The 25947-nt window shown below is 43.6% G+C and overlaps 1 protein-coding gene and 1 pseudogene across 12 annotated transcripts in view; both read right to left on the reverse strand.

Moving 5' to 3' along the window:
* The window catches only part of HERC1 (HECT and RLD domain containing E3 ubiquitin protein ligase family member 1), a 305583-nt gene that overhangs the window by 55215 nt on the left and 224421 nt on the right, over positions 1 to 25947 (reverse strand). For all 12 annotated transcript variants that reach the window (XM_088446526.1, XM_088446573.1, XM_088446582.1 and 9 more), the window contains exons 59-66: positions 13987 to 14133; positions 13791 to 13892; positions 11685 to 11858; positions 10774 to 11067; positions 4606 to 4671; positions 4200 to 4325; positions 1997 to 2135; positions 788 to 969 (exon numbers count right to left, since the gene is read on the reverse strand). In XM_088446526.1, coding sequence (XP_088302652.1) covers positions 788 to 969; positions 1997 to 2135; positions 4200 to 4325; positions 4606 to 4671; positions 10774 to 11067; positions 11685 to 11858; positions 13791 to 13892; positions 13987 to 14133 — 1230 coding nt within the window. The remainder of the gene's footprint in view (positions 1 to 787; positions 970 to 1996; positions 2136 to 4199; positions 4326 to 4605; positions 4672 to 10773; positions 11068 to 11684; positions 11859 to 13790; positions 13893 to 13986; positions 14134 to 25947) is intronic.
* On the reverse strand, positions 19967 to 20084 carry LOC148540494 (5S ribosomal RNA; annotated as a pseudogene).

A 25947-nucleotide genomic window follows, 5' to 3' on the forward strand; every position in this document is an offset into this window, starting at 1 on the left:
CCATGGACCCCGAACAAGAAACATTGTATCTGGGGCTTTGTAGCATTTTATATATAGTTTACACAATTGGCAGAGGGTAATTCAGCCCAATTGTTCCTTTAGCCTGTAAAATACTGCAGACCTTCTTTTCTCACACCCTGCACAGAGCTACAGTGTGGACTTCCAGCACTACCTTCTCCCATTCCCAGCACATGGGAGCGTTAAATGCAGGCCCACCAGATCCACACTGGAGCACCAGGGATGAGGGACCCTTCAGTTCCGCAGCACTTTATCGTAACACTACCAGATTTGACCTGACCCCCAATGGACACCTGATTTTTAATATATATATTGTTTATAAAAGGTTGAGTGGCATTAAGGATGGCATTGTGGGAACTGGTTGCTGCAACATGAAAATTGTTAAGTCTGCTTTTTGTGAAATTTGGATATTTATTACAACTAGACCATCAGAAGTTTTGTATCTCAAGCATTACATGCCTTTCAAATTCACGCTGTGGATAGTGGGTTGGTGGGGGTGCAAATGCTTATGGTATTTGAGGGTAAACTTTAAAGAAGAAATGGAATGGGAGTTTATTATGAATGTATAATACATAAATTATTTTATTCATTTGTTTTGTTTTATGTTTTTTTCCGTTTCTAAATATTTAGCAGTGTAATTTTTTTTTTTTTTTTTAAATATCTTCATATGTATCTTATACCCTCACTGCTCCTGTCATGCTTTGTAAAATAACTAATATGACAGGTGCAAACAGAAGCAATGTTTCACATTGTTCTAACTCTAACATACCTGCACCACCTCCTCCCCTTGTAACGCCTCAATTTGTCTTGGTCTTCTTTGACGGTCACTATTTCCATGTCCCAATTTGCCATAATCTCCATCTCCCCAACTGAACACCTCTCCACTCTCTGTCAATGCCATGGAGTGTCCATCTGAGCCACAGGAAGTCACCAATTGTGTCACCACAAATCCTATAACAGGTAAGAGTGCAGATTAAGATCAACCATTTAGCTGCTCAAATAGGTCTACATCATGACCACCACCATATTTACATACATAAATTAAAAAAAAATATATATAAAAGAAACCGCATAAGTAGTGCTCATATGAGTGACTTTGGTACATCGATTGTGAAAAGAAGACAAAAGGACTCCATAAACAGACACCAGATATGAAGGCGTGTTTGGCCTAATGCCATATGTCGGAGTGAAGCTCTCCTAAGTATGTGTTCCACATGTGTGTGAAAAGGTTGATAAAAACAAAATCATCTGTGTTTTATTTAAATGAATAAAAAAATACTAATATCTAATAAAACATCTCACACTCAGTAGTAACCACCCTGTTCAGCCACAATTAACATGTAGTTTAAGGAGATCTTCAGTTACCCCTGATTTATTCTAAAGTACAATCACAACCTAAATTAATGAGATACTGTAAAAAAGTAATGTACCATTTATAAATGTCAGGACTATTGGAAAAGTTAATTCTTTCAGAACACAAACACAAGAAAGAAAATACAAAATCAGTATCTTTAAAATAAATCAAGAATACAAACAGAAATTACCCCTTTTGTTGGATCGAGTGATGACTGTTTCCAGTAGTTACGAATATGTACAGAGATCTTAAGTGTGGTTTATGAAAAGTATTGTTTTGATGAACCCAATACCATTTTAGGAACCACAACTATTGTAGGCATAGTAGTTGTGGTAAGCCTCCTGGGACATAGCTTCTAAATGCAACTGAAGTTCTAAGACAGTACTAATAGCACTTTGGTGCCCTGAGGTTGGTAATGCAGCAAAGAGGCTGTGATTCTTCCACTGATCCATCCCATCAGGCCATTTTACTTTTCTATTTTTAAAAATGCATTTCTAGAATGTATTAAAATGTATTCCATTACATTTTTAAACAAGGCGCACTGTGCTAGCAGTGTAAGTAATAAACATTTTCAACTACACATGCAGGTACTGTAGGTAAGGACAAGGTGGGTTATGTCTTTACCTTGCAGAGCAGAGATGACTGTCAATACATGAAGGTCATCCGAATTACCTTGACCAAGGCGGCCATAGCTACCTTCTCCACAGGCTAAAATAGTGCCATTGGCCTGAATGACGAAAGTGCAGTTTTGGCCACATATCACCTGGAAATGAACAGAATATAATCAACTAAAATACTTTGATCACAGCTAAGTATGACTTTGTATGAACATTATTTGAAAAACAAAGCACAATAATTAAAGGACTGAATAATTTATTTGCCAATAATAAAACACAGGTTGTGTAACATTGCCCCGATGACTCACTCTATTAGTATAATGCTGGGTACACACTAGACCAGTGGTTTTTCAACCACTGTGCCGTGGTACACTAGTGTGCCATGAGCAGCTGTCAAGTGTCAGTCAGCTCAGCGCACTTGTAGTGTAGTGTATTTTATGCCTGTGGATGCCAATGTAGTGCGTTTTATTCCTGAGGCCAATATGTGGGTATATTTTTATGTGGGAGCCAATGTTAATGTTTTTTCATTGCTCACGCACACCGCATAGCTGGATGGTTTGCCTTGGCAATTATAAAATGTTGTGTAGTGCACCTCAAATTGAAAATCACTGCACTAGAAGATGTGCAAGCGACGTAATTGTCATTACGATTTCCCTTCAACCCCAGAACAAATATAGTGCGTACACACTGCGCAATCCTCCAAACGACGGAACAATATATCTTGCATTGAATTTATTGCAATTGCATGAAAGTGAACAAGTGTGTGTATTTTATTATTTCCAACCACCTCTAAGAAATGTTGTGATTCTTGCATCAGCACTGAGCAACCTTACCAAAACAGAATACAGCCAGATTCTAAAATCTTTTCATAGTAAAACCTGCACTTGAAAATTACAATGTATTCTTTTTTCTATATGAGCTTGAATTAAACGTATAAAAATGCATAGAAATAATATAATAGTCCAACAAGGCATACCATTTTGAAAAGTAAACATATTTACCGCATTAAATGGGGGAACCCGGTCTTTATTGATGCCAGGTGGAGGGAGATTTGGCCATTAGAATGCCTTCATCTCTGGAAGACTTAATTTCTGTAGTATATGTATTATTGTACGGTGATCACCAAAAATAGCTACTAAAAGAGCATTGTATTTGAAACGATTATACACCCGAATGTGTAGTTGGCAGGATGGTGGAAACTTGGCACATTAAGTAGCCTCACACCCAACTTAAGGGTTGACAATTAGCGGCCCCCCCAGCTGTTGTAGAACTACACATCCCTGCAAGCTCTGCCACAGTTTTGCTATTTGACCATGCTAAAACAGTTGCAAGGCATGCTGGGATGTGTAGTTCAACAACAGCTGGAGGGCCACTTATTGCTCACCCATGTAAGGTGCCACATAATTTCAAATAGGAACACCCTTTTTCAGAATAGGGTGAAAATAACTGTACAGTTTCCCTAACAGCCCTGTGCTTAGTGCAGGGCTGCTATGACAGCACCAGAAATCCTGCACCCACTGTGCAGTAGGCCGAACTGACTGAGTTGGCTCTCCTGCAGTGAGCAGTGACTGGGTCCCCTACGGGAGCAATCCCATGAGATTGGGCTGTTGGCAAAAAGTGCGAGTGGGCTGTTGGCAAGAGGTGCCCATCAATGCACCTATGCAGTCCGCTCCAGGCAGCTAGGGATGCTGATTCAAAAGTAAAATTAAAAGAATAACACTTGAAACTCAAATGGCTGCCATAGATAAAGGGCCTAACTCCAACGGCAACTAGAGAAAACTGATAGCAATGAGGATATAGAAGGAAAGGTTGAAGTTCTCGAGGTAAATGTAATATGCCCAACCTCCTGTAACCACATTCAGTCTTTACCCCAGAGTACCAACTCCAAAGGATTAATAAGAAAAATAAAATAATCTTTAAAAAACAAATCGTGGTTGCCACAGGCAGCAATAACAAGTAGTGTGCAACTGCAGGTGCTAGTTGATTTTAAAAAGTGCCAGGGTTGCTAATAATGCACTGTAAAACCCAGTGCCACCACTTGGATAAGAGAGAGACACTACTGTGCTTGAGTCTGGAGTCCCTTTTTTTTACTCGGGTCATATTTCCATTGAATGCTGTATAGAGTGAGTAGGGTATTTAGAGTAGAAGCTACAAAAAAATACATATATGTACTCCCACCCCAATAAACAGTTCCTCCATACCCAAAATACCTGCTGTGCCTGGGAGAAAGATGTGGCTGCTGATGGAATCATCACATTTCGGCCGGCCTCTGCCAGCTGTCCATGGCGTCCAGCTCCCCACAGATACACATCACACTTTCCTCCGAGATGCCAGTCCTATGATGAGAAATGAAAAGGATATTCACTGTACTGGGAAAAGCAGCAGTTCAGATAATGAATTCAAAAACAGGATTAAAAACAAAACGTAAAACAAATTAAAGTGGTACAGAGAGGTCATGTTCACAAAAAAACAGTAGTAGCCATCACACATGGCAAGGAGAGAACCATGATTTTTTTTTTCACCTAAGAGTCCAAACTCCTATGGACTGTTGCTTTATCTGCCCAGGAAAAAAGGAAAAAAACCAAACAAAAAAACACTTAAAGTGGCTTAAATCACCTCTGGTCTGGAGGTAGCCCATGACATAATTTGTTCATCTGTTCCATTTATCCACTTGCTGTTATCCTGTGGGTAGAATTAAAAAACTGGATAATCGTATTCAAATCATGTTAAAAGTGATAGTGAACAAGTTATAGCATATTGCAAAAATATAACAGACTAAAATATTTGGTTAGATAAACACTATTTTAAAACACAATTACCAGGTGCATTCTCTTCTATCTTTAAAAATGTTTTCCACAAGAAAACATTTGAACAGTGTAGAAGATGGCGTACATGCCAAGCCCTTAACAGCAGGTTACCCCCTATAGTGGGAGAATGACCTTGTGATGGAAAACAAGCTTTTAATACTCAAGTTAAATCCTCTTCTCTGAATCCATGGTACCATTGTGTATAGAGACTGCCCCAAGACTCTGGCACTTTTAAAATTATTCACAATGCTTTAAGTCCTCTATATCGCCATCCTGTAATTTATTTATTTTTTTCAACCAAGCCCTACATGACAATAACAAAGGAAAACAATAGAGGGAGAAGGACATCATCATCACTAAAAAACAATAGTTTCTCTTCCTAGCAGCCCAGGCTCCCTTGCCCCTATACCCTGCCCCCAGTCCAGAGATCCAGTTAAGGTAACAAGCCCAAGGAAAGGAGTGAGAGGAAGGAGAAGGAAGACCGGCATACAATCAGTACAAAACACAACACACAGTGGAGGTGAAAATTGGAAACGGTAACAGTGCAAAACCTTTGCAAGCCAGGTGCATCAGTGGGTGGTGGGCGCCCTGTGTTTCCTATCGATTCCAAGAAAAGTCTGCCTCGCAAATTTGGACCCCAGAGATGTAGACTGCCGACAGGGCTGGTAGATGAAGCTCTGCCCACTGAAGAATGCAATTCATCTCCTTCAAGGCACCGAGACTGCCGCACTAATGTTTTATGTAGGAGACAGCTGTTGCGTTGTCCAAATGCCATTTGACCGGTTCTTGCTGTGCCAAGCAAAGAGCTCTGTACACTGCTCAGAGTTGCAGAATATTGATTAGTAGCCGTCTCTCCTGAGCCATCTACCAACCTTAAAAAGTGAGGACCAAATCCCCCCCCGAAGACTTGCGTCGGTGGTGAGCAGGACCCAGTCCTGGATCCAAAAGGGATGGCCCCTGTCTAGGTGGGACTGGTGGAGCCACCACAAGAGGGAGTGATGGACCTCTCGAGAGAGAATCATCGTCTGGGACTTGAGACCAGGTGAAACAAGTCCCACTTGCATCTGAATCTCAAACTGTAATCAACGTGAATTAAACTGGGCATACTCCACCATGTCGAAGTGTAGACTAGATAGCCTAAGACATGTAAGAGTGGACTGAGACTCGATGTTGCCCCAAAAATGTGCAAATTTTGGTCTGTAAGGAAAGGAATACCCGCCGTATCCAGTAAGGCTCCCAAATGTAGCATTGCCTGAGATGGAATCAAGGAAGATTTTCGCCAATTGATGAATCTGTAGTAGGTCTATTGAAAGAGGAAAGTGCTCCTGTGGAACGTCAGGTGACTGGGCCAGAAGAAGAAGATCATCCAGACAGAGTTCTCACTCCCGGGCACTGGAGACGTGCTGCCATGACTTTCGTGAAACACAAGAAGAAGTGGAAAGTACAAAAGGCACTGTTTGAAACTGGAAATGTTTCTCCCATACCGCAAACCTGAGGAATCACTGGTGAATGACTGATGGGAACATGTAAATAGGCATCCTGGATATCTAGGGAGGTCACAAAGGCCCCCAGTTCCAGAGCCAGAATGATGGAGCGCAGAGACTGCATGTGGAACTTGGAAACCCGAAGATACCTGTTGACTTCAGGTTGAGGATGGGTCGAAAGAAGCCGCCCAGCTTCTGAACTAGGAAGAGGTTGGCATAGAAACCTGTGCCCCTCTGTGACAGGGGATCTGGGATTATAACCCTGGAGGCCTGAAGGGAGTTGGTAGACTACCACAGAGTTCCTGCTTTTTCTGGATCGAATGGAAGGCCTGTACAAAAAAAAAAAAAAAAATGTTGCTGTATGATGCTCCCGAAAGATTAGTGCGTAGCCTTGGAACACCATACCTCTTATCCAGGTGTTCGTCGTGGCCGCCATGCATGTTTCGGTGAAAAGCAGAAACCGGCCTCCCTCAGGTGGAGGCCCACACTGTGATGCGGCAGGCTTGTCAGAAGGCTTGGGAGCTGGACGTCTGGTGAGCCAGGAGTGTTTCCCTCCAGACTTGGAGCCCTTGGGGGAAGAACCCCGGAACATAGAAAAGACTGATCCTTGGCCTTAGCCTGCATAAAAAAGGAATGAAAAGTAAAAATTTGTGGCCTATGTGCTGCCGCAGAAGATAGGAAAGCAGTCTTGGACGTAGCAACAATCTTGTCCAATTCTGGGCCAAAAAGAACCTTTCCAAAAAAAAGGGAGAGCTTTAAGGGCTATCTTAGAGTCTGTCAGCGTGCCAGGCATGAAGCCAGAGGGCTCTCCTGGCTGCCACAGCAGAAGCCGATACCTTAGAAATGCCCATGTCAATGGCCATCTCGCCTAGATAGGAGCAGTCTTCCCGGATATGTTCCACCTTAGATGACAACCCCATGCTGTGGACACCAGAACGGAGGCCATCTTCTTGGGAATCAGCCCAGGGTCTAATGGCCTTAGTCACCCAAGTGGACACAATAGCTCCTGCATTACAAAAAAATCACTTTGAGGAAGCTCTCCAACTTCCTATCCATTGGCTCTTTAAGGGAGGACTTGTTAGGGATAGGAAGGGTACTGGATTTGACCAGCCAGGCAATGTGAACATCTACTGGAGGAGGAAACTCCCATTTGGCTCTATCTGCAGCAGGTAGCGGATAAAAGGCAGTAATGTGCTTAGACACATGGGAGCGCTTAGGGTGAGCCCAGCCTATGCTAGGAGGTCCTCAAGTTGTGCAGAACTCAGCCACTCCTCCTTCTGACATACACAAACCAGGGTATCTGAGTTAGATAGGTATTGATGTGGTGGTGTTGTGCGCTCCTGGGGATACTTTTTCAAGAAATGTAAAAATGTAAAAATTCCCTCTTGCAGCTATAGACACTGGTGACAGTTCCCTTGTCACTAGAAATTGCAGATATATAGTAGTTATTGTGTGTAGACAACAGCGCCGCAGGGAGTTTAATGACTCAATGTGCAGTGAGTGTATGGTAAAATTGTTTTAATCTAGACATAAATTGACAAAATAAAATAGAATAAAAATCACATATTAAAAATGCACCTATATATATATAACTGATAGTTATTGCAGTCTCCGGTCTGCAAAGGGTAAATACTGGATGGATCGCAGATAAGTTATGCACATCAACAGCTCGTCAGCTTGGGAGATGGTGTTTGTAGTAAAAAAAGTTACCAAGTAAGTCCTGAGTCCTTCTGCTGTCCTGGGTATATACTCACCACACTTCCACACAATACCCAGGACAGCAGAAGGACTGTTTGGAAACAAGGTAGGAAAGACGCTATCCAGCTATACCCATCTGACACTTTGTATTCAAGACAGCAGTTGCAAAATAAGGACTCAGGACTTACTTGGTAACTTTTTTTGCTACAAACACCATCTCCCAAGCGGACGAGCTGTTGATGTGCATAACTTATCTGCGATCCATCCAGTATTTACCCTTTGCACACCGGAGACTGCAATAACTATCAGTTATATATATAGGTGCATTTTTAATATGTGATTTGTATTTTATTCTATTTTATTTTGTCAATTTATGTCTAGATTAAAACAATTTTACCATACACTCACTGCACATTGAGTCATTAAACTCCCTGCGGCGCTGTTGTCTAGACACAATAACTACTATATATCTGAGTTAGATATCTGCTCAGAGTACAAATGGATTTAGAGAAATAGAGAAAAGTATTGAACAAAAGTATATAAAAAAAAGGTTTCTCCTTCATCCGATAAAATGAAGTGAAGTGAAAGGAAGATCACTCTTCCTCTAAAAAGGGATTATGACCCACAGTCATAAATACAATTCACCTATTTAAGTGGAATTTAGAAACCACATTAGCTGGGAAATATGGTTTTGTATCAAGGATAATAGCCCTATTCTCATGAAAGATAAGTTAAGATCAATTCATCTACAAGTCAAGTAGTTTAATGGGAGGCTGTTGTAAAGCCTTCAACCATAAAGGTACTAGTTGAGAACTACAAACTGGATGCAAATGCATCACACAATGCAGAAACATTTCACCTTGTGCTGCATCCAAGATACCATCATGTTGAGATCTGACCGACCCCATCTGTCCACAACCTACTGCAAGATGTCCAGGTTGAGGGAGCACTGGTTGCAGGCCAAGCCTGCAGATGTAAATATGCCATTCATTTCTCACCACACATTTTTACACTGACACACTCGCCAGAACATTTTGTCCTGCCCAGCCCATGATCCTGTTGGTCTTCTTCACTTAAAGGCAGATCTAGATTTTCTGCTTCCCTGATGTTTGTTGAATGCCACCGCGGTTGCATTGTCGCACTGCATCCCAACAATCTTTTCTCATAAGAAACGTTGTGCCTGAACTAAGGTGTTTAGGACAGTCTTCAGTTCTAGGATAATTTCTGCCAGGGACCACAGACAGTAAAACCAACAATGAAAAGTAACAGTTTTCCCGGCACAAATGCTTGCATCAATCGTCACAATTGTCCAATTACATATGGTAAACGACTAGATGAGCCAATAGGTTCTTATTGGCCATCAAATTCTATGTTTCTATGTAAGCTGCCACCGATATGTACATGGAGACAGACAGAACATGTCGCACCATGAGATGTCATCAAATTCGAGATTTCAACTCAAAATTCCATTATAAAAGATGAGACCATATTCCCTAGAACTTTTTTGCAGAGATAGACGGACGTCTGTCTGAGAACTAATAAATACTTTACTAGATTTGTATAAAGCCTACTGTGTCTTCCAGAAATGTTTTCTACTGTAAGGTGTCGAACAGCAATCCCAGAAAGCCTCTGGGATGTGACCAGATTGGATTTCTAGTAATTAATAATCCAAGCTTGGGCCTCCACAGTTTGTGCCACCTCTCCTTAAAGTTTCAGAAGTAGAGTAAAGGTCTTTCTTGATCAAGAGATTTTCCAAATAAGGAATGTTCATCACTTGAGAGCGGTCAAATGCCAGAAACTTTGTGAACACCCATAGAGCAGTTTCCAGACAAAATGTTGGAAACAGGAGGTTATGGGACCAAACTGTAAGTCATAGAAGGCATTGATGACGATCTAAGATTTGAACATGTAAGTAAGAAGTCTTAAAGTCTATGGATACTAGGAACATTTCCCCTTCCATGTTGTTGATGACCAACTATTCCACTTCAACTTGTCCACCGGGACAAAGACGTTGAGACATTTCAGCATGAAAATTGGCTGAATAAAACCTGTTTGACGTTGGGACAAAAATTAGTTTTATTACGATTTTGGACAGTAATGTGTCAATTAAGTCTCGCTTGAGTTGACACTTCTTTTGATCTATGGCAAAACTGGTCATGAAGAACTGTCTAGGTGAAGATCTGTAGGCATTAATGAAACATCCCCAATGCCCTTTGCCGAGGAGAATCTGAAGTGGAACTGAATCACTGATCCCAGTAAACAAGCAGAAGGACTGCCACCACTGCTGAGGGCTGGCAGATACATTTTCCATCTAGTAGACTGTTAATTTGCAAGCTTGATCCCGGGTTTCTGCACTAACCAAGGCTTTTTTCCTTTAGATGCCATGCACGAATTTCCCATGGAGTCTGAAAATTCACCGTTACCCCCATGGGATTTTACTATATTAAAGGTGGGAGGCGTAGGTTTATAAAATAATAACATTTTATTATGTAATATTATTTATTTTATTTTTCACATTTATTACACTGTTCAAATGTTTTTTTTTTTGTGGCAATTATTTGTAAAATGGGAATGGACAACAACAATTCTCTCTTGATTGGCAGTATGTTTAACAAAAAAATTAATGATACAGTTTTTGTTTAGAAAAGCGAGGTTTTTTTTAGGTTTTTTTTACAAACATGTACTTTAATTTAAACATTTTTAATAGGAGCACAATCAAATAATCAAAACTAAGTTTTATAGGTTACTGCATTGATGTTTTTATCTGTATGAAACAGACGTGACTTCTTTCATACCATTAAAAGTCTTAGCTCTTCCTCTGGGACTGGTTCCAAATCAGGAACAGTGAAGGATTCTGGGAATTGTGCACCCCGGGCCAGAGCCTCAGCAGCTTTAATTGTTGTAGAAAAACACTCCAGCCATGCCCATTCAGCAGGGTTCCATGAGGCAGATTCTGGTGGAACTAGGCGGTGGTGAGGAGGGATAGGTGGACTGCACAGAAGCTGATCTAGGTTCAGGCCCACTGCCAATGATGCCAGGCACTGCATGTAGGGGCTATGCACCAACTGGTCCCCACACACAACATGAGGCTGAAACATTAGAGACTACTGTTAACAAATTTACTTCATGAAGACTGTACAGAACATATTTTTTTCTTGTTACATTCTTTGACCATCACAAAAATATCATATACGATGTATAGGTGTTAGCGGCATTCCCACTACAAGGGAGAGCAACAAAAGCTCTAACACAGCTATTCTTTTGGATTTACAAAAGATAGATTCAGCTGATAAGAAAATAATTAAACAACCTGGGTGCCCAATAATTAGACACAGTGAAACCGCTAACCAGACAGAAAGATATAAAAGCAGCAAAATACAGGAAAACTATTTATAAAATGTAGGATTTCTTGTTGTTATAGAAAATATTACTGGATTGTAACTTGAACTGATATTAGCTTGAGTGACAACATTGTCTTTTATATGGTACAGTATATTAATGCAAAAAGTGTTTTAGCTGGTGTATAGAACTCAAAAGGGAGCTATTCCAATTGCATGTAAAGATAGCAGAATAGTTAGGCCATGAACAGAAGCGATAAAATATAGCTGTAAGAAAAGCTCATATTCTAATCAAAGCTCTGATCATTAAAGAAATTTTCCAGTATAAAATTAAAAGGACAATAATAGACTGTTGTTATTGCATGTACCTTTTCATATGCATATTGCTCTTGGAGCATGACAGGAAGACGCTCTAAAAATGTTTGCATGCAAGGCGCCATGTTCAGTCCCACAATCCCTTGCTGCTTTAATGCTGTCCTGCAAGTGGCCAAAATGTGATTGGAGGACATCCACTCAGGTGTGCAGTTTACCACCAGAACATCCTGTAAAATAATAGAACATGTGTGGTATATCTGTATTACCTATCTAGGCACTGTGAAATGTAATGAGTAGTATAATTAAGAACCAGAGCGGGAGTTTTATTTAAGAGGTTCACTTTCATAATGTCAAATAAAATGTTCACAGAAACTAGAGATATGTACTTTATTGATAAAACTACTAAAAAGGTCTAAACCAAAATGAGTAAGTGGCACTGTTGTATGTCTAATGGGTACAGGGAGTGCAGTGTACATCATCCCCCGCACACCCTACACCCATTAAATATATTTATCTTGCAGATGTTACTGAAGAAATCACTGGGAAAATGGCACCTGCATCATTTACACAGAGATATGCACATGCACAGTAGAGAGCACTGGGAAAATAGGGCCGTCGCACTTTACATGGAGATAGGTGCCTGCGTCCATCCTTCTCACAGAGATATGCACAGTAGAAAAATCACTCGGAAAATGGTTTTCACTGCACAAGCGTTGGCATGAGGGGGAGGGGCACGCAGAGTTTGCACACACACTCTTTTATTGGATAAAACACCCCTGGTAAGTTGGGGAGTAATTCCGACTGGATGGTGCAACACTATTTGCTTGAAGGGTTGTGTGCATGAACTAAGCCTTTCTGTCTCATTGTAACTTAAATGATCTATTCAATAGGCCGAATCAACCATACATAGGGGGAGATTTATCAAATCTTGGAAAGAGATGAAATACCAATCAGCTTCTGTAATTTTACAGGCTGTGCTAGAAAAAAAAATGACAGAAGCTGATTGGTTGCTATGAGCATCTTCTCCACTTTCCCAAGATTTGCTAACTCTCCAACATAGTTCACAGAAAATAAATGCTGAATGCAGCATGGTCCATGCCCTCGTCATTGTTCCAGCACCTCCGCCGGGTCCCATCGCTGACGAGATCAGGCACAGTAGACATAGTCTAGTGTGTACCGGCCTTTAGACTCTCGTCCTACTTCCAGCTAAGCTTTTGCATGAATTAAAAAAAACAATGCAGAGGCTTTTAAATACATTTTCTCAGCAACAACACTGTTCTATTATATTGAAGTAAACAATTGTAACCACGAGCATATCAGTATTTATAAAAAATATTTACTCAATTAAATTTTTTTGTTAAAGGTGCATTACCATCTAGGAAAATCATTTACTAAAAATTCCCCCACTAACCTCAGCAACTGCTCAGTGCAGCTGGTTTTCCTCCGTTTCTCTCATAGCCTTGGCTCAAAAGTGGGGCAAGAGATATGGAAGCAGGAGGACCAATCACATGTGACTAGTTATTTGGTTATCCTATTCACATTCCCTTACTGTGTCATATTAAGGTGGCTTGCTTAACTGATTTATCACTTCTGTATTACAGAAGTAGCAGACTCTTGAGAAAATGCCTGCAAGTAAAAGTCCATGAGGCTCTGGCTTAGAGGAGCAGGTACATTCGTAAAATCATTTTAAAAAACTAATAAAACAAATTATATGTATAATTTTTGCAAAATTTAGCTTCAACACTAAAAGCTGCAACACTGTTGTAACAAAGTAAAAACAGAATGTCAAGTTCTAATGTAGTGAACATGAAAGGAAAGGTGTGAGTTCAGGATATTTTGTTTTTACGCATTGATACATGTCAGGTAAATTCTGTAGTTTAGTGGATAGGTCTGAGACAAATTCATAGGGGTTTTTCCATATTCAAGGATAACAAAAATATTCGCCCTGATAACAAAGATAGCGCAGAAGGAAGCCAGAATCATACATTCATATATTTAGGAAAAGTTGCAGTGGACAACAAACTAATGAAGTATCAGATGTCGAATAGCTCTTTTGAAGCAATAGGTCATTAATGAGTATATTTTTAAATCAAACCCTTCTCCCAACTTGAGTGCATGCCTAGAGGAGTCCATTAGCTACCCGTCTGGTGGGTACGTACTTTTGAGCGGTTGGAACAGGTAGCAACTCCGACATCAGTAATCCAAACCGTGGTAGTAACTGCTCCAGGACCAGTGACAACCGATTGCAAAACGCAGCCATCCTAAAACAGACAAGAGGTGGTGAAGAAACTCTACAAGATGATAAACACATTCAGTATTTAGCCATTTATTTCAGATAATAGAACACGCTCTCACCCTCAAAGACCAAATATTCATTAAGCCACAGAGTCCACCAGAAACTAGGGCCAGTCCATCCTGGCTGAAAGCCACAGTACGCACAGGGGTAATATGACCTCTTAGCTTGTAGACACAACAGACATCCTCTGTTTTTCTGCAAAACTCCTGCAATGAAACAATTAGAATAGTATCCAGAAAAAGCACAAGAAACAGGGTTGCAAGTCCATGTAAATATTCATCTCTTGTTTGGTCTTCTGGAAAACTCAGTATTAGCAGTAAATCAAAACAAGGAAAAAGTATTTGCTGCATGAAAAGTTTTAGCATGTAACCAGCAAAGCAATGGCTTTCATTTTTGAGTAGTTGTTAAAAACACAATTTGCTAAAAGCTATAGTGACTTATGTTAGAAACAAGTGATATGAAAAGTGTAAGCAAATGGAATCTGATAATATTACAAGTGAGTCAGAAGGACCATGTCTGTGCAGGCGCGCACACATACACACATATATATCAAATAGAATAAACCGTGCATCTAGGTTTGGGTTTTTTACCAAAAGTCAATTCAAAAGTTATACAGAAATATTTTGTCATAGTCCTCTTGAAGTAGCCAGTGAACTACCATTGAAATGAAGCAGCAGCAACCATGTATTGCCATGACCATACTGGGACCACGGCAATATTTAGAAAAATATAAGAAACAAAGATGCCCCCTAGTGCAATAATGTGAACACAGCACCTTGAGTTCAATCAAACATTATGTGAAATGGAACTTTACATTAAATATTAAAATATAATCATTTTATGAGAATCAAATAAGAAGTTCCAATGGATTGTTCAATAGATGTTTTATTCCATAGATCTCTCAAAAAATATAAAAACAAAAATTGAGCATATTATATATAGTACAAAATCAAAATATAAATGTGCTTATCTGAATGAATTGGCAATCCAGAGTGTACAGCCAGTATGGAAGTGTGACTAGCGTGTTTCGTTGTGATACTAGCATCACCGACTTTATCAGAGGCATAATAGCTATTCAACTTACTTGGGTATTTATAGTATATCAAATAAGCAAAGCTCTGATGCCTGTGTGTGAGCATAAAACAAAAAAGTGTCTGCTCTTGGGAATCCACTACTATACAAATCATATATAGAACAACTAACATCAGCAAAATGTTCAAAATGAAGGATCCTTCAATAATATATATAAGTTCTTACACTACTACTCTATATTAGAGCTTGCCATATAGTGTAACAATATACAGATATGCAGATAACCTCCTTCGGTGAGACGGACAGCCGCGGACGCAGGAGAGGAGCTTACGCTAAGTATACTTTTTTTTGTGTAAGCGGTACCACTACAGGGGGCATTGCTACTGGGGACACTACTACATGGGGCAATGCTATTGGGGCCACTACTACAGGGGGCATTACTATTGTGGGCACTACTACAGGGAGCATTACCATTGTGGGCACTACTACAGGGGGCATTACATAAGGGGCACTACCACAACTGGGGCACTGCATAAGGGGCACCACTACAGTTGGCATTGCAAAAGGGGCACTATTGCTGTGGACATTGTATAAGGGTCACTACTACTGTGGGCATTGTGTATAAGGGTCACTACTGTGGGCCTTGTGTATAAGGGGCAGTGCTGTGTGTCATGGGACACTACTATGTGGTGTAATGTGAATCAGGGACACCATGTGCTCTGTAATGTGAATAAGATTGTGCTACTGTGTAGCATAATTTGAATTGGAAAACAGGATTTTGGAACTTACCGATAAATCCCTTTCTCCGATTCCACAGGGTACACTGGAGTTCAAGACAGTGGGGTATAGACGGTGGTAGAGCAGAGCCTGGCACTTTAAATAATCTAGAAGTGTGACTGGCTCCTCCCCCTCTATGCCCCATCAGCCCCAGTTTAAGAACTGAGCCCGAGAGGAGACGGAGGACAACAGAAAAATTAGGAAAAGGAGAAGACCACAGAACGGAACAAGACCGACTGAAGGAGAACAGAGGAACCCACTGCAGGGAACCCTGCAGTCACACAACTATAGAAACCAAACAAAACGGTAGCTACACAGCGCTGGGCTGGCGTCCAGTGTCCCCTGTGGAATCGGAGAAAGGGATTTATCGGTAAGTACCAAAATCCTGTTTTCTCCTTCATCCACTAGGGGACACTGGAGTTCAAGACAATGGGGACGTCCCAAAGCCAACCTCCCGGGTGGGAAGCGCGGAGAACTTGCTGACACCTCGGCCAAACCAAAACAGGGACCACCAAGAACCATAGGCCCAGCGGAAGCTGAGGATTAAGTGTCGTAGAGCACAGGAGATAAATACCACTCCTCGCTAAACAGTCATAGAAACTTCCATAACGTACAGGTTAAGTCAAAAGGAATAGAACGGCTGGCGAGAGAACAAAGACAGTTGAGAAACGTCAGAACCAGTTATCTCAACTGAAACAGACCAAACCGGACCGTTGGTAGCCGAGAGCACCAACAAGAATCCATAGAAGGGCCGTAAACAAGAACAAACTCGAGAACCGTATTAGAGGCTAAACAGTAAGCTGCAACAGGTGCAGACAGCAGAATCCCAGCACAGCTGGACATAATCGTATATACAGAAGTATAACAATATCAATATACAGAGCTAAACTTGTCCACAGACTCCTAACAGAGTATGCAGGGAGTCAAAAGACTAGACCGAACAGTCGCCCTGAACCATCCTTGAGGTCCAACTACAACAAAGTTTTTAACCAGCGGAAAGGTTAGGCCATAGAAGTCTCCAAAGAGTGGAGATCCCACTGGGCTGAGCCCTAGGCGAAATAGAGGATTGAGACTACAAGACCCTTCAGAGGGTCAGACAGCAGTACATCCCATTCTGAAAACAGGGATAAAACAGCAACTGAAACACTGCCGCTAAAAAGAAAAACAACTTCCAGCATGATGGAAGTGGCTAGTCAGTACCAACTGCTGGCCCAAACCCTACCAGTAAAAGAGCACGAATGCACCAGTCAACCAGGAAGAGCTACCAATATAGGGAAGCATCCAGTCAGCAAGGCTAGAGCACTAGGACAACCATGAAGGTACCCCATCAGGTACATGTCAGTGTGATCAAATATCAACAGCTATAGAACAGAAAACCCAACCAGGCCCCCTGCGTGGAACATAGTGACTGTTACACATCTATGTAAAGATGTGCACTAGCCCATAGGTGCGCTTCGGTCCATAAGCCCAACAGATTCTAGTAGATAGTGTCACTAATCCAATGTTGTAACGATGCACCCACACACCAGGAAAACTCTAAAGTGTAGAGCCAACTGATTAAAAGAGTGGATGGCTGCTAGGACAGCAGCTAGGGTGCATAAGGGAGAATAACACTATGTATGTCAGGTTGCATGAAATAGGAGCATCTTCCTAGGCCTTAGTGTGGTATGCTCTTACCTGTGAGCGACCAAAAGCCCTCTGGACGCTATGTAGAATGTCACTGACCTTTACCATCACACAGCAACCTGTCACGTTAGGAATAGAGAGTAGCTTCAGTGGGCCAAGACCAATGCTCTACAGCACGGACATCCATCTGGAGATGTGCAGTATAAAATACTGTGGAAACTAGCAAAATGTTAGTGGAGACAAGAAGATCGTAGAACAGGACTCTATACTTGAGCCTGTTCCATAAGAGATGTGTATCTGTATAGTTGTGTTTAGACTATACATATACCCCTAAAACGATCTGCTAGTGTAAGTACCCTTACATAAATATTTATAATGGTGAAGTGCGTATTATGCCCACCAATCTAATACCACCCAGGCATGACACTCTTATATCGGCAGGTGGCTCTAGGCCTTCATGATATGAAGTGTACACAAGGGCCCCTTAGAGTCTAATTTTATTGAGATATGTGACAATAATATGGAGTACCAGAATTGATATTGAGAAGTGTACCTGTACTTAAGGGTACCTGTACTTAGACATAGAACGCGTTTGTCATCCCAAGTATTCATACAAGGAACGCATTTGTCATCCCAAGTATTCATACAAGGAATGAGTGTCTAATAAGTCTTCTACCAAGTGCATCATTGTAAATAATAATGGGTCCTCCGAACGGGGCGCTGTAGATATAGACTAACGGGAACCGAACTATAACCCCAGGAGGGTGTAAGTACGTACCTTTATATACATGTGTGGACATACACGAAGGCCCCAGGACATGTATAGGGTCCATACTGGAAGCAATGCCTAAGACTATCACTATGTAAGCCGCATCACATGACTAGTTTATAGAGCACCATATAATATGTATGGATCTAGCCTACAGCTTCTGGGAAGCCCAGGCGGCATTCGCATGCGTGTAATTATAGGTAAACCTAATGATTGTGGAATTATAGGCATACCTACACACATACATAAATATATATATATATGAATATGTACACACACACACACACACAACTCAAACCCCAGGGAGAGAGTGTGTAAAGCGGAGTTATTGTACCAACAACCGCATCAGGAGAGTCAGCCTCCAATCGCAGCCTCCTTCTATCAATATGCTAGGTATCAGACAAAACAGATAAGAACAGATCTTACCTCTGCTCTTATGGTAAGGTTAAGAAGCGATATCTACATATGGATACGCGTACCTCATACAATCATATATTATACACATATATACATATATACATACACATACATATACATACACACACGCGGCTTGCCTCCACTCAGAGAGACTGCTCATGTGCCGCGTGTGGCCGTCATTCTGCTACTGCGTAGGGGCAGGATATTTTAGCAGCGTGCTGTCCCAGACTGGTTTTTCGATCCTGGGACCCTTCTGTTACTGGTGTACTCGCCTTATCAGGTGGGCCATTTTATCTCCAGATGAACCCGTTTTTGAAGTGGGAATCAAAAAGACGACCTCAATGCTGTGAGGCAGTAATGCCACCGCACTAGCCGTGCATCACTAACTACTTCTTGTATGTGCCACCGAATGGAGCACAGAAGATATAAATCTATATAGATGCAATACCCTCTAAGGTAAGCACAGAAAGCTGGTGAAAAAGGTTTTAAGATCAGCCTTAAATGTAGTATATGGGTTTCCACATATATACATGGGAAGAGTACTGCCCCTCTCAAAGGCGAGCCAATGTGAGGCATAAGCCTGGGGAAGGGACGCAAAAAAGAGCTAACCCTGAGTGAAGGGTATGCTATAACCATAAGTGCTAACCGCGGCGCCAGAACAGCGGCTAATACTATACATTTAGGCAAGGTAGTTAGTATACCATGAGGTAGCTCAGACTTTAGATGAAGCAAGGCACCCTTTGTGATAGATGCGGTGAGGCAGTTCCAAGGGGAAGTCTGACAGGGGGTAATAGCAGGCGCTGCAATTGGCGGGACTGTGTCTCGTCAGCACAGCGCTACTAGCCGGGATGTGCACCAACTGAATAACTGGCCCCTCTCAGAACCTCATAACGCGGTGTTATAGTTCAAAATTAAAAGGGGATTGGGCTAGTTCCCATTCTGCTAGCAAACCAGCCATCACTATACTCCTGTCACCCAGTGACAGGCATCCCTACCGTTTGCGCTGAAGCACTCCCAGCGTGGGAGGGGGAGGGCATAGGAGACCCACGCTAAAGCACTCTCTGTTGCAGGTAGTGCACTAAGCTATACTACCTGCGTGCAGGAGATGACAGTAACGTTTTCTAAAAAAGAACATGAGCAATAATTAAGAGCTATGAAATGTATGTTCTATAATTACTGTCCTTAGAAGGGAAGCAGGGGGCGCTGGAATACCGCTGAGTGTGCAAAGTGTTACACTCCAGTCAGCACTGCACTGCTAGCCCCGTTAATAGAACTGCATAAAGCGGAGTAGTTGTAAATCCGGTTTGTGCTAGGAAAACGGGGGAGCATTCAAGGCTCCTGATGCAAAACCCCTCATTAACTAAACATCTCTCCTGCTAGGCCGGAGAGGATTCATGGGAGCACTGATGTTGTTCTAGGGCCTACAGCTCCCGGTATTCCCAGGCGGTCTCTATCCAAGTACTAACCAGGGCTGACCCTGATTAGCTTCCGAGATCAGACAAGATCGGGCGTGTTCAGGGTGGTGTGGCCGTAAGCTGCTATGGCAGGCCGTGACGGTCATACAGCGCTACATTGGGGAGCTGCATTTGGTATAACGTTAAGGCTATTAGCCCTATGCTACAGACTAGCCAAAAGGGAAGCCTGCTCAGCCCTGCCAGGAGCTGCGGGATGCAGCGTCTCCTCCTGAGTTTAGATGAGAGCTGCTAATAGCTGAGGCAGTGCTGCAAGCACAGAGAGTACACACAAACTCCACACAGCAAGGGCCGAGGTGGGATCCGAGCCCACAACGTCAGCGCTGAAAGGCAGCCATGTTATAGCGCAATGATAGCAGAACCGCGCTGCTCTATGTCCAACAGGTCTGTTTTAGCTTGACTGTGCCTCAGCTGCGTACACTAGCTCGCCTTCTGAAAAGGGAAGACGCAGCGCTCCTGTTATGGAGAACGGCGGGCCTCCGCGCATTCTTAGCACTTGCTGCCTGGGGCACATAGGCTGTACTAATACAGGCAAGAGGGTGCGCGGTGCAACGGAGACTCTCCCACTATCATCGCACCACTTCTCAGCGGTGCAGGGTCTCCTCCTGTAACAAGAGGAGAGACATTGCAGGTACAGACAGGCCCACAGTAGCGGCGTCTAACGGGCGCGCGGGAGATCAACTCGGCGCCGGTGTTATTTGTGAGCACTGGCGCGGTGTATTACAGACAGCCGCTAAGCGGCTCTCCAAGTTCCCCCGTCAAAGCCGTCGCCGGAGCTTCTACATTACAAGCCCCGGCGCGGCTCAATTATTAGCTTGCCTGCTCCGCTAATGGCGGGCGTTTAGCGCGCCTACCGCGGCTACACCTCCTGTTCCCCATCTGGGGAGGAGGACCCGGACTGCGGACTGTCGGCGCTGCACTGCCTTTCAGGGGGGAGAGCCCGCCTCAACGCTGAGCCACAGAAGCTCAGTAACAAATGGCACCGCTGAAATGGCGGGCAGCAATAGTGACCGCTAGCGGCATGTCACTGAGCCCAGCTAACTTCCACTGCTCCTGCTAATCAGGAGCAGTGGTCATACTTACGGACTGCTGCGGCCGGGATGCTGGGCTGAGGGGGCGGCGTGGAAGCCGGACACATGCCGGTGTGAGCAGTGGCGGGTCCTCGCAGGGTCGGATGACTCCATTATGTGTGCCCCCTCCTTAGGGTCACCGGACACAGGCTGCAGTAGCCGTGTGGTGCCCTTCCCGGCGGCTCCCACGTAGCAGGCAGACTGCCACAGTAAGCAGCCTGCCTGTCCTCAGTGCTTGTAATAAAAGCTTAAATATAATTATATGAGAAAGGCTGGAGACAGCCTGATGTGCGACCGGCTCTCTCGGGCACATTCTAAAAACTGGAGCTGATGGGGCATAGAGGGGGAGGAGTCAGTCACACTTCTAGATTATTTAAAGTGCCAGGCTCTGCTCTACCACCGTCTATACCCCACTGTCTTGAACTCCAGTGTCCCCTAGTGGATGAAGGAGAAATACTATTGTGTGACCATGACCCTTTCCTTTGAGACCACGCCTCCTTTTTCCAGCGCGCACTGTCCCTTTATTGAAAAAGCGCTGAGGGGGGGGGGGGGACCACTTGAAAACAGGATTTTGGTACTTACCGATAAATCCCTTTCTCCGATTCCACAGGGGACACTGGAGTTCAAGACAGTGGGGTATAGACGGTGGTAGAGCAGAGCCTGGCACTTTAAATAATTTAAAAGTGTGACTGGCTCCTCCCCCTCTATGCCCCATCAACCCCAGTTTGAGAACTGAGCCCGAGAGGAGACGGAGGACAAGAGAAAAGAAAACGAGGAGAAGGAGAAGACCACAGAACGGAACAAGACCGACTGAATGAGAACAGTGGAACCCATAACAGGGAACCATGCAGTCACACAACCATAGAATGAACCCAACAAAACGGCAGTTACGCAGCGCTGGGCGGGCGTCCAGTGTCCCCTGTGGAATCGGAGAAAGGGATTTATCGGTAAGTACCAAAATCCTGTTTTCTCCTTCATCCACTAGGGGACACTGGAGTTCAAGACAGTGGGGACGTCCCAAAGCCAACCTCCTGGGTGGGAAGCGCGGAGAACTTGCTGACCCCTCGGCCAAACCGAAATAGGGACTGCCAAGAACAATAGGCCCAGCAGAGGCAGAGGATCAAGTGTCGTAAAGCACAGTAGACAAACACTACTCCTCCGAAGACAGTCACAGAAGAACTTCCACAACGTACGCACAGCGGAAGCCAAAATGAACAGAACGGCTGGCGAGAAAACAATCACAGTTGAGAAGCGGCTGAAAATAGACCAAACCAGACAGCTGGTAGGAGAGACCCCCCAACAAGAATCCATAGGAGAAGGGCAGAAAACGAGAAGAACTCGTGAATAGTACTAGAGTCTGCACAGGAAACTGCAACAGCTGCAGACAGCAGAATCCCAGCACCGCTGGTCATAATCATATAGATAGAAGTATGACAATAGCAATCAACAGATACAAAGTTGATCCTGTCCACAGACTCCCAATAAAGAGTATGCTGGGAGGTCAAAGACAAGACCGAACAATCGTTTTGAACGATCCTTGAGGTCCCACTGCAACAAAGTTGTGAACCAGCGGAAAGGTTATACCATAGAAGTCTCCAACGAGTGGAGATCCCACGGGACATGAGGCAGAGGCGAATACGAGAGGATGGAGACTACAATTCCTTTCAGAGGGTCAGACAGCAGTATAACCCATACTGAAAACAGGGATAAAAAGACAACTTCCAACCTGATGGAAGTGCGTAGTCAGTACCAACTGCCGGCCCGAACATAGTGTGAAAACAACCAGGAACTTAGCAGTAAAGGAGCACGAATGTAACCCCACCCAGGGAGAGCTACCAATATAGGGAAGCATCCCACACAGCAAGGCCAGGGCAGCAGGACAACCATGAAAGTACCCGTCAGGTACCTATTAGTGTGATAAAATATCAACAGATACTGAACAGGAAAACCCAACCAGGCCCCCTGCGTGGAACATAGTGACTGTCACACTTATGTAAAGATGTGCACTAGCCCAGAGATGCGCTTTGGTCCATAACACAGATTCTAGTAGAATAGTGTCGCTAATCTCAATGTACAAACTATGCACCCACACACCAGGGAAACTCTAAAGTGTAGAGCCAACTGATTAAAAGAGCAGAGGGCTGCTAGGACAGCCGCTAGGCTCCGTAAGGGAAATTAACATTATGTATGTCAGGTTGCATGAAATAGGAGCATCTTCCTAGGCATTAGTGAGGTAAGCTCTTACCTGTGAGCGACCAGAAGCCCTCTGGACGCTATGTAGAATGTCACTGACCTTTTTTTTTTTTTATCACACAGCAACCCGCCACGTTAGGTATAAAGAGTAGCTTCAGTGGGCTAAGACCAATGCTCCACAGCACGGACCTTAGTCTGGAGAAGTGCAGTAGAAATTACTGTGGAAACTAATAAAATGTTAGTGGAGACAAGAAGGTCGTAGAACAGGACTCTAAATTGAGCCTGTTCTGTGGGCGGCCCAAGGCCTCATGGTATGAATTGTACCTAAGGGCCCTTTTGAGACTCATTTTATTGAGATATGCGACAAAAATATGGAGTACCGGAATAGATACTGAGAAGGGTACCTGTACTTAGACTGCGTTGGTTATCTCAAGTAAGAAGGGATATAGCAGTGGTGATAACCCCAGTTAGGGTTAAACAAAAAACAGGTTTTTTTTTGGGGGGGGGGGTTTTCTCCAACTATTCGGAAATATTAATACAAGTGCACCACTGTAGTTGTAATGATAATAGATCCCCCGAATGGGGCGCCGCCCCAGGACATGTGTAGGGTCCATACTGGAAGCAATGTCCAGGGAATTGTGACTATCACTATGTAAGCTGCAGAACATGACTCTAGTTTATAGAACCACCATATAATAGGTATGGATATAGCCTACAGCTTCTGGTAAACCCAGACGGCTGGCGCATACGTGGAATAATAGGTAAACGTAATAAATGTGGAAGTATAAACATTATATATTCATACACACACACAACCCAATACCTAGGGAGAGATAGTGTAAAGCGTACAACTGTACCAACAATTGTACCAACTACCACATCAGGAGCGTCCAGCCTCCAATCGCAGCATCTTTAATTATGCTAGTATGTTATGGTAAGGATAAGAAGCGATATCCACATATGCATACGTGTACCTACATGCAAGTTTAGTAGGTGACGATAATATTTAAAATAGAACATGAGCATAATTAGCGCCATGGAAGGACAAATTCACTCCAGCATGTATATATTCTAAAGCAGGGCTGGTATAAAATACAATATATACATATATATACACATACACACACATACATATATATACCGTGGCCTACCTCCACGCCGGGAGGCTGCTCATGTGTCGCGTGTGGCCGTCATTCTGTTATGGCATAGAGGCAAGATGTGTTAGCAGCGTGCTGTCCCAGACTGGTGTCGTTCCTGGGACTTCTGTTACTGGTGTACTCGCCTTATATGTTAGGAGCGTGCGTGCTTCAGGTGAGCTATTTTAGCTCCAGATTAACCCGTTTTTCGAAGAGGGAATCAAAAATCTCAGTTTAGGCAGAGTAGCTAGTACCCCATAGGGTAACCACCACAGGCTATAATATCAGGCCATTAGATTAAGCTAGGCGCCCTTTGTTATAAAGCCAAGGGAAAGCCCGACAGTGGGTATTACCCTGCGCTGCAATGGCGGCACCGTATCCCGTCAGCCCAGCGCCTCTAGCCGGGAATGTGCACCGGCTGAGTAACTGGCCCCTCTCAGAACCGCATAACGCGGTGTTATAGTGCAAACAGGGGTTTAGGCTAGTTCCCATTTTGCTAACTAGCAATGCACAGTAGCTAGCACTATACAGAACTGGAAGGTTTTAAAACCAGTATATAATGTAGTATATGTGCTGGCACCTATATTAGCCTACAGCACCTGGTATTCCCAGGCGGTCTCCCATCCAAGTACTAACCAGGCCTGACCCTGCTTAGCTTCCAAAATCAGATGAGATAGAGCGTGCTCAGGGTTATGAGGCATAAGCCTGGGGATGGGACGCAATAATGTGCTAACCCTGGTTACGGGTAAGCTATAACCATAAGTTTTGGCCCCAGCAACCAGAACAATGACTAGTACAAGTACTATACATACTATATATCTTTAATTAGGTTAAGCCAGGCGCCCTTTGTTATAGAACCAAGGGGAAGCCATGACAGGAGGTAACACCCGGTGCTTGCAAACACCACACAGCTAGGACCACGGTGGGAAGAGAACCCATGACCTCACTGCTGCGAGGCAGCAACGCTAACCACTACACTGTCTGGCAAAATGGCGGGACCGTGTCCCGTCGGCACAGCGTATTTAGCTGGGAATGCTCCTGTCATACAGTGACGGACATCCCTTATTATTTACTGAAGCACTCCCAAAAAGGGAAGGGTCTCGTAGGAGACCAGTGCTAAAGCACTCCCTGCTGCAGGTAGTGCACTGAGCTGTACTGCTTGTGTGCAGGTAGATACTGCTGCCCATAAGAGGGAAGCAGGGCCGCTGTTGTAGTCGCTGGACTGTATGCATTCCTGAATTACCACGCTGTGTGAGCCACTGATATACTCCAGTCAACACAGCGCGACTTGCCCCCGCAGTAGAACAGCATAAAAGCGGAGTAGTTGAAGGTCCAGCCGGTGCCGATAACACGGGAGGAGCGATCATGGCTCCTACACAAGCGAGGGGGGTTAAATCAGCATTTGGTGGAGCGGGCATGTAAAGTTGCTACGCACAGCCAGGAGCTGCGTAACGCAGCTTCTCCTCCTGTTAATAGAAGAGAGCTGCTAATCGCTAAGGCAGTGCTGCATTATGCCTAGCCCGCATAC

Source organism: Taudactylus pleione, unplaced genomic scaffold (genome assembly GCF_031769625.1).
Source record: "Taudactylus pleione unplaced genomic scaffold, aTauple2 ptg000019l, whole genome shotgun sequence".
NCBI classification, from domain to species: Eukaryota; Metazoa; Chordata; class Amphibia; order Anura; family Myobatrachidae; genus Taudactylus; species Taudactylus pleione.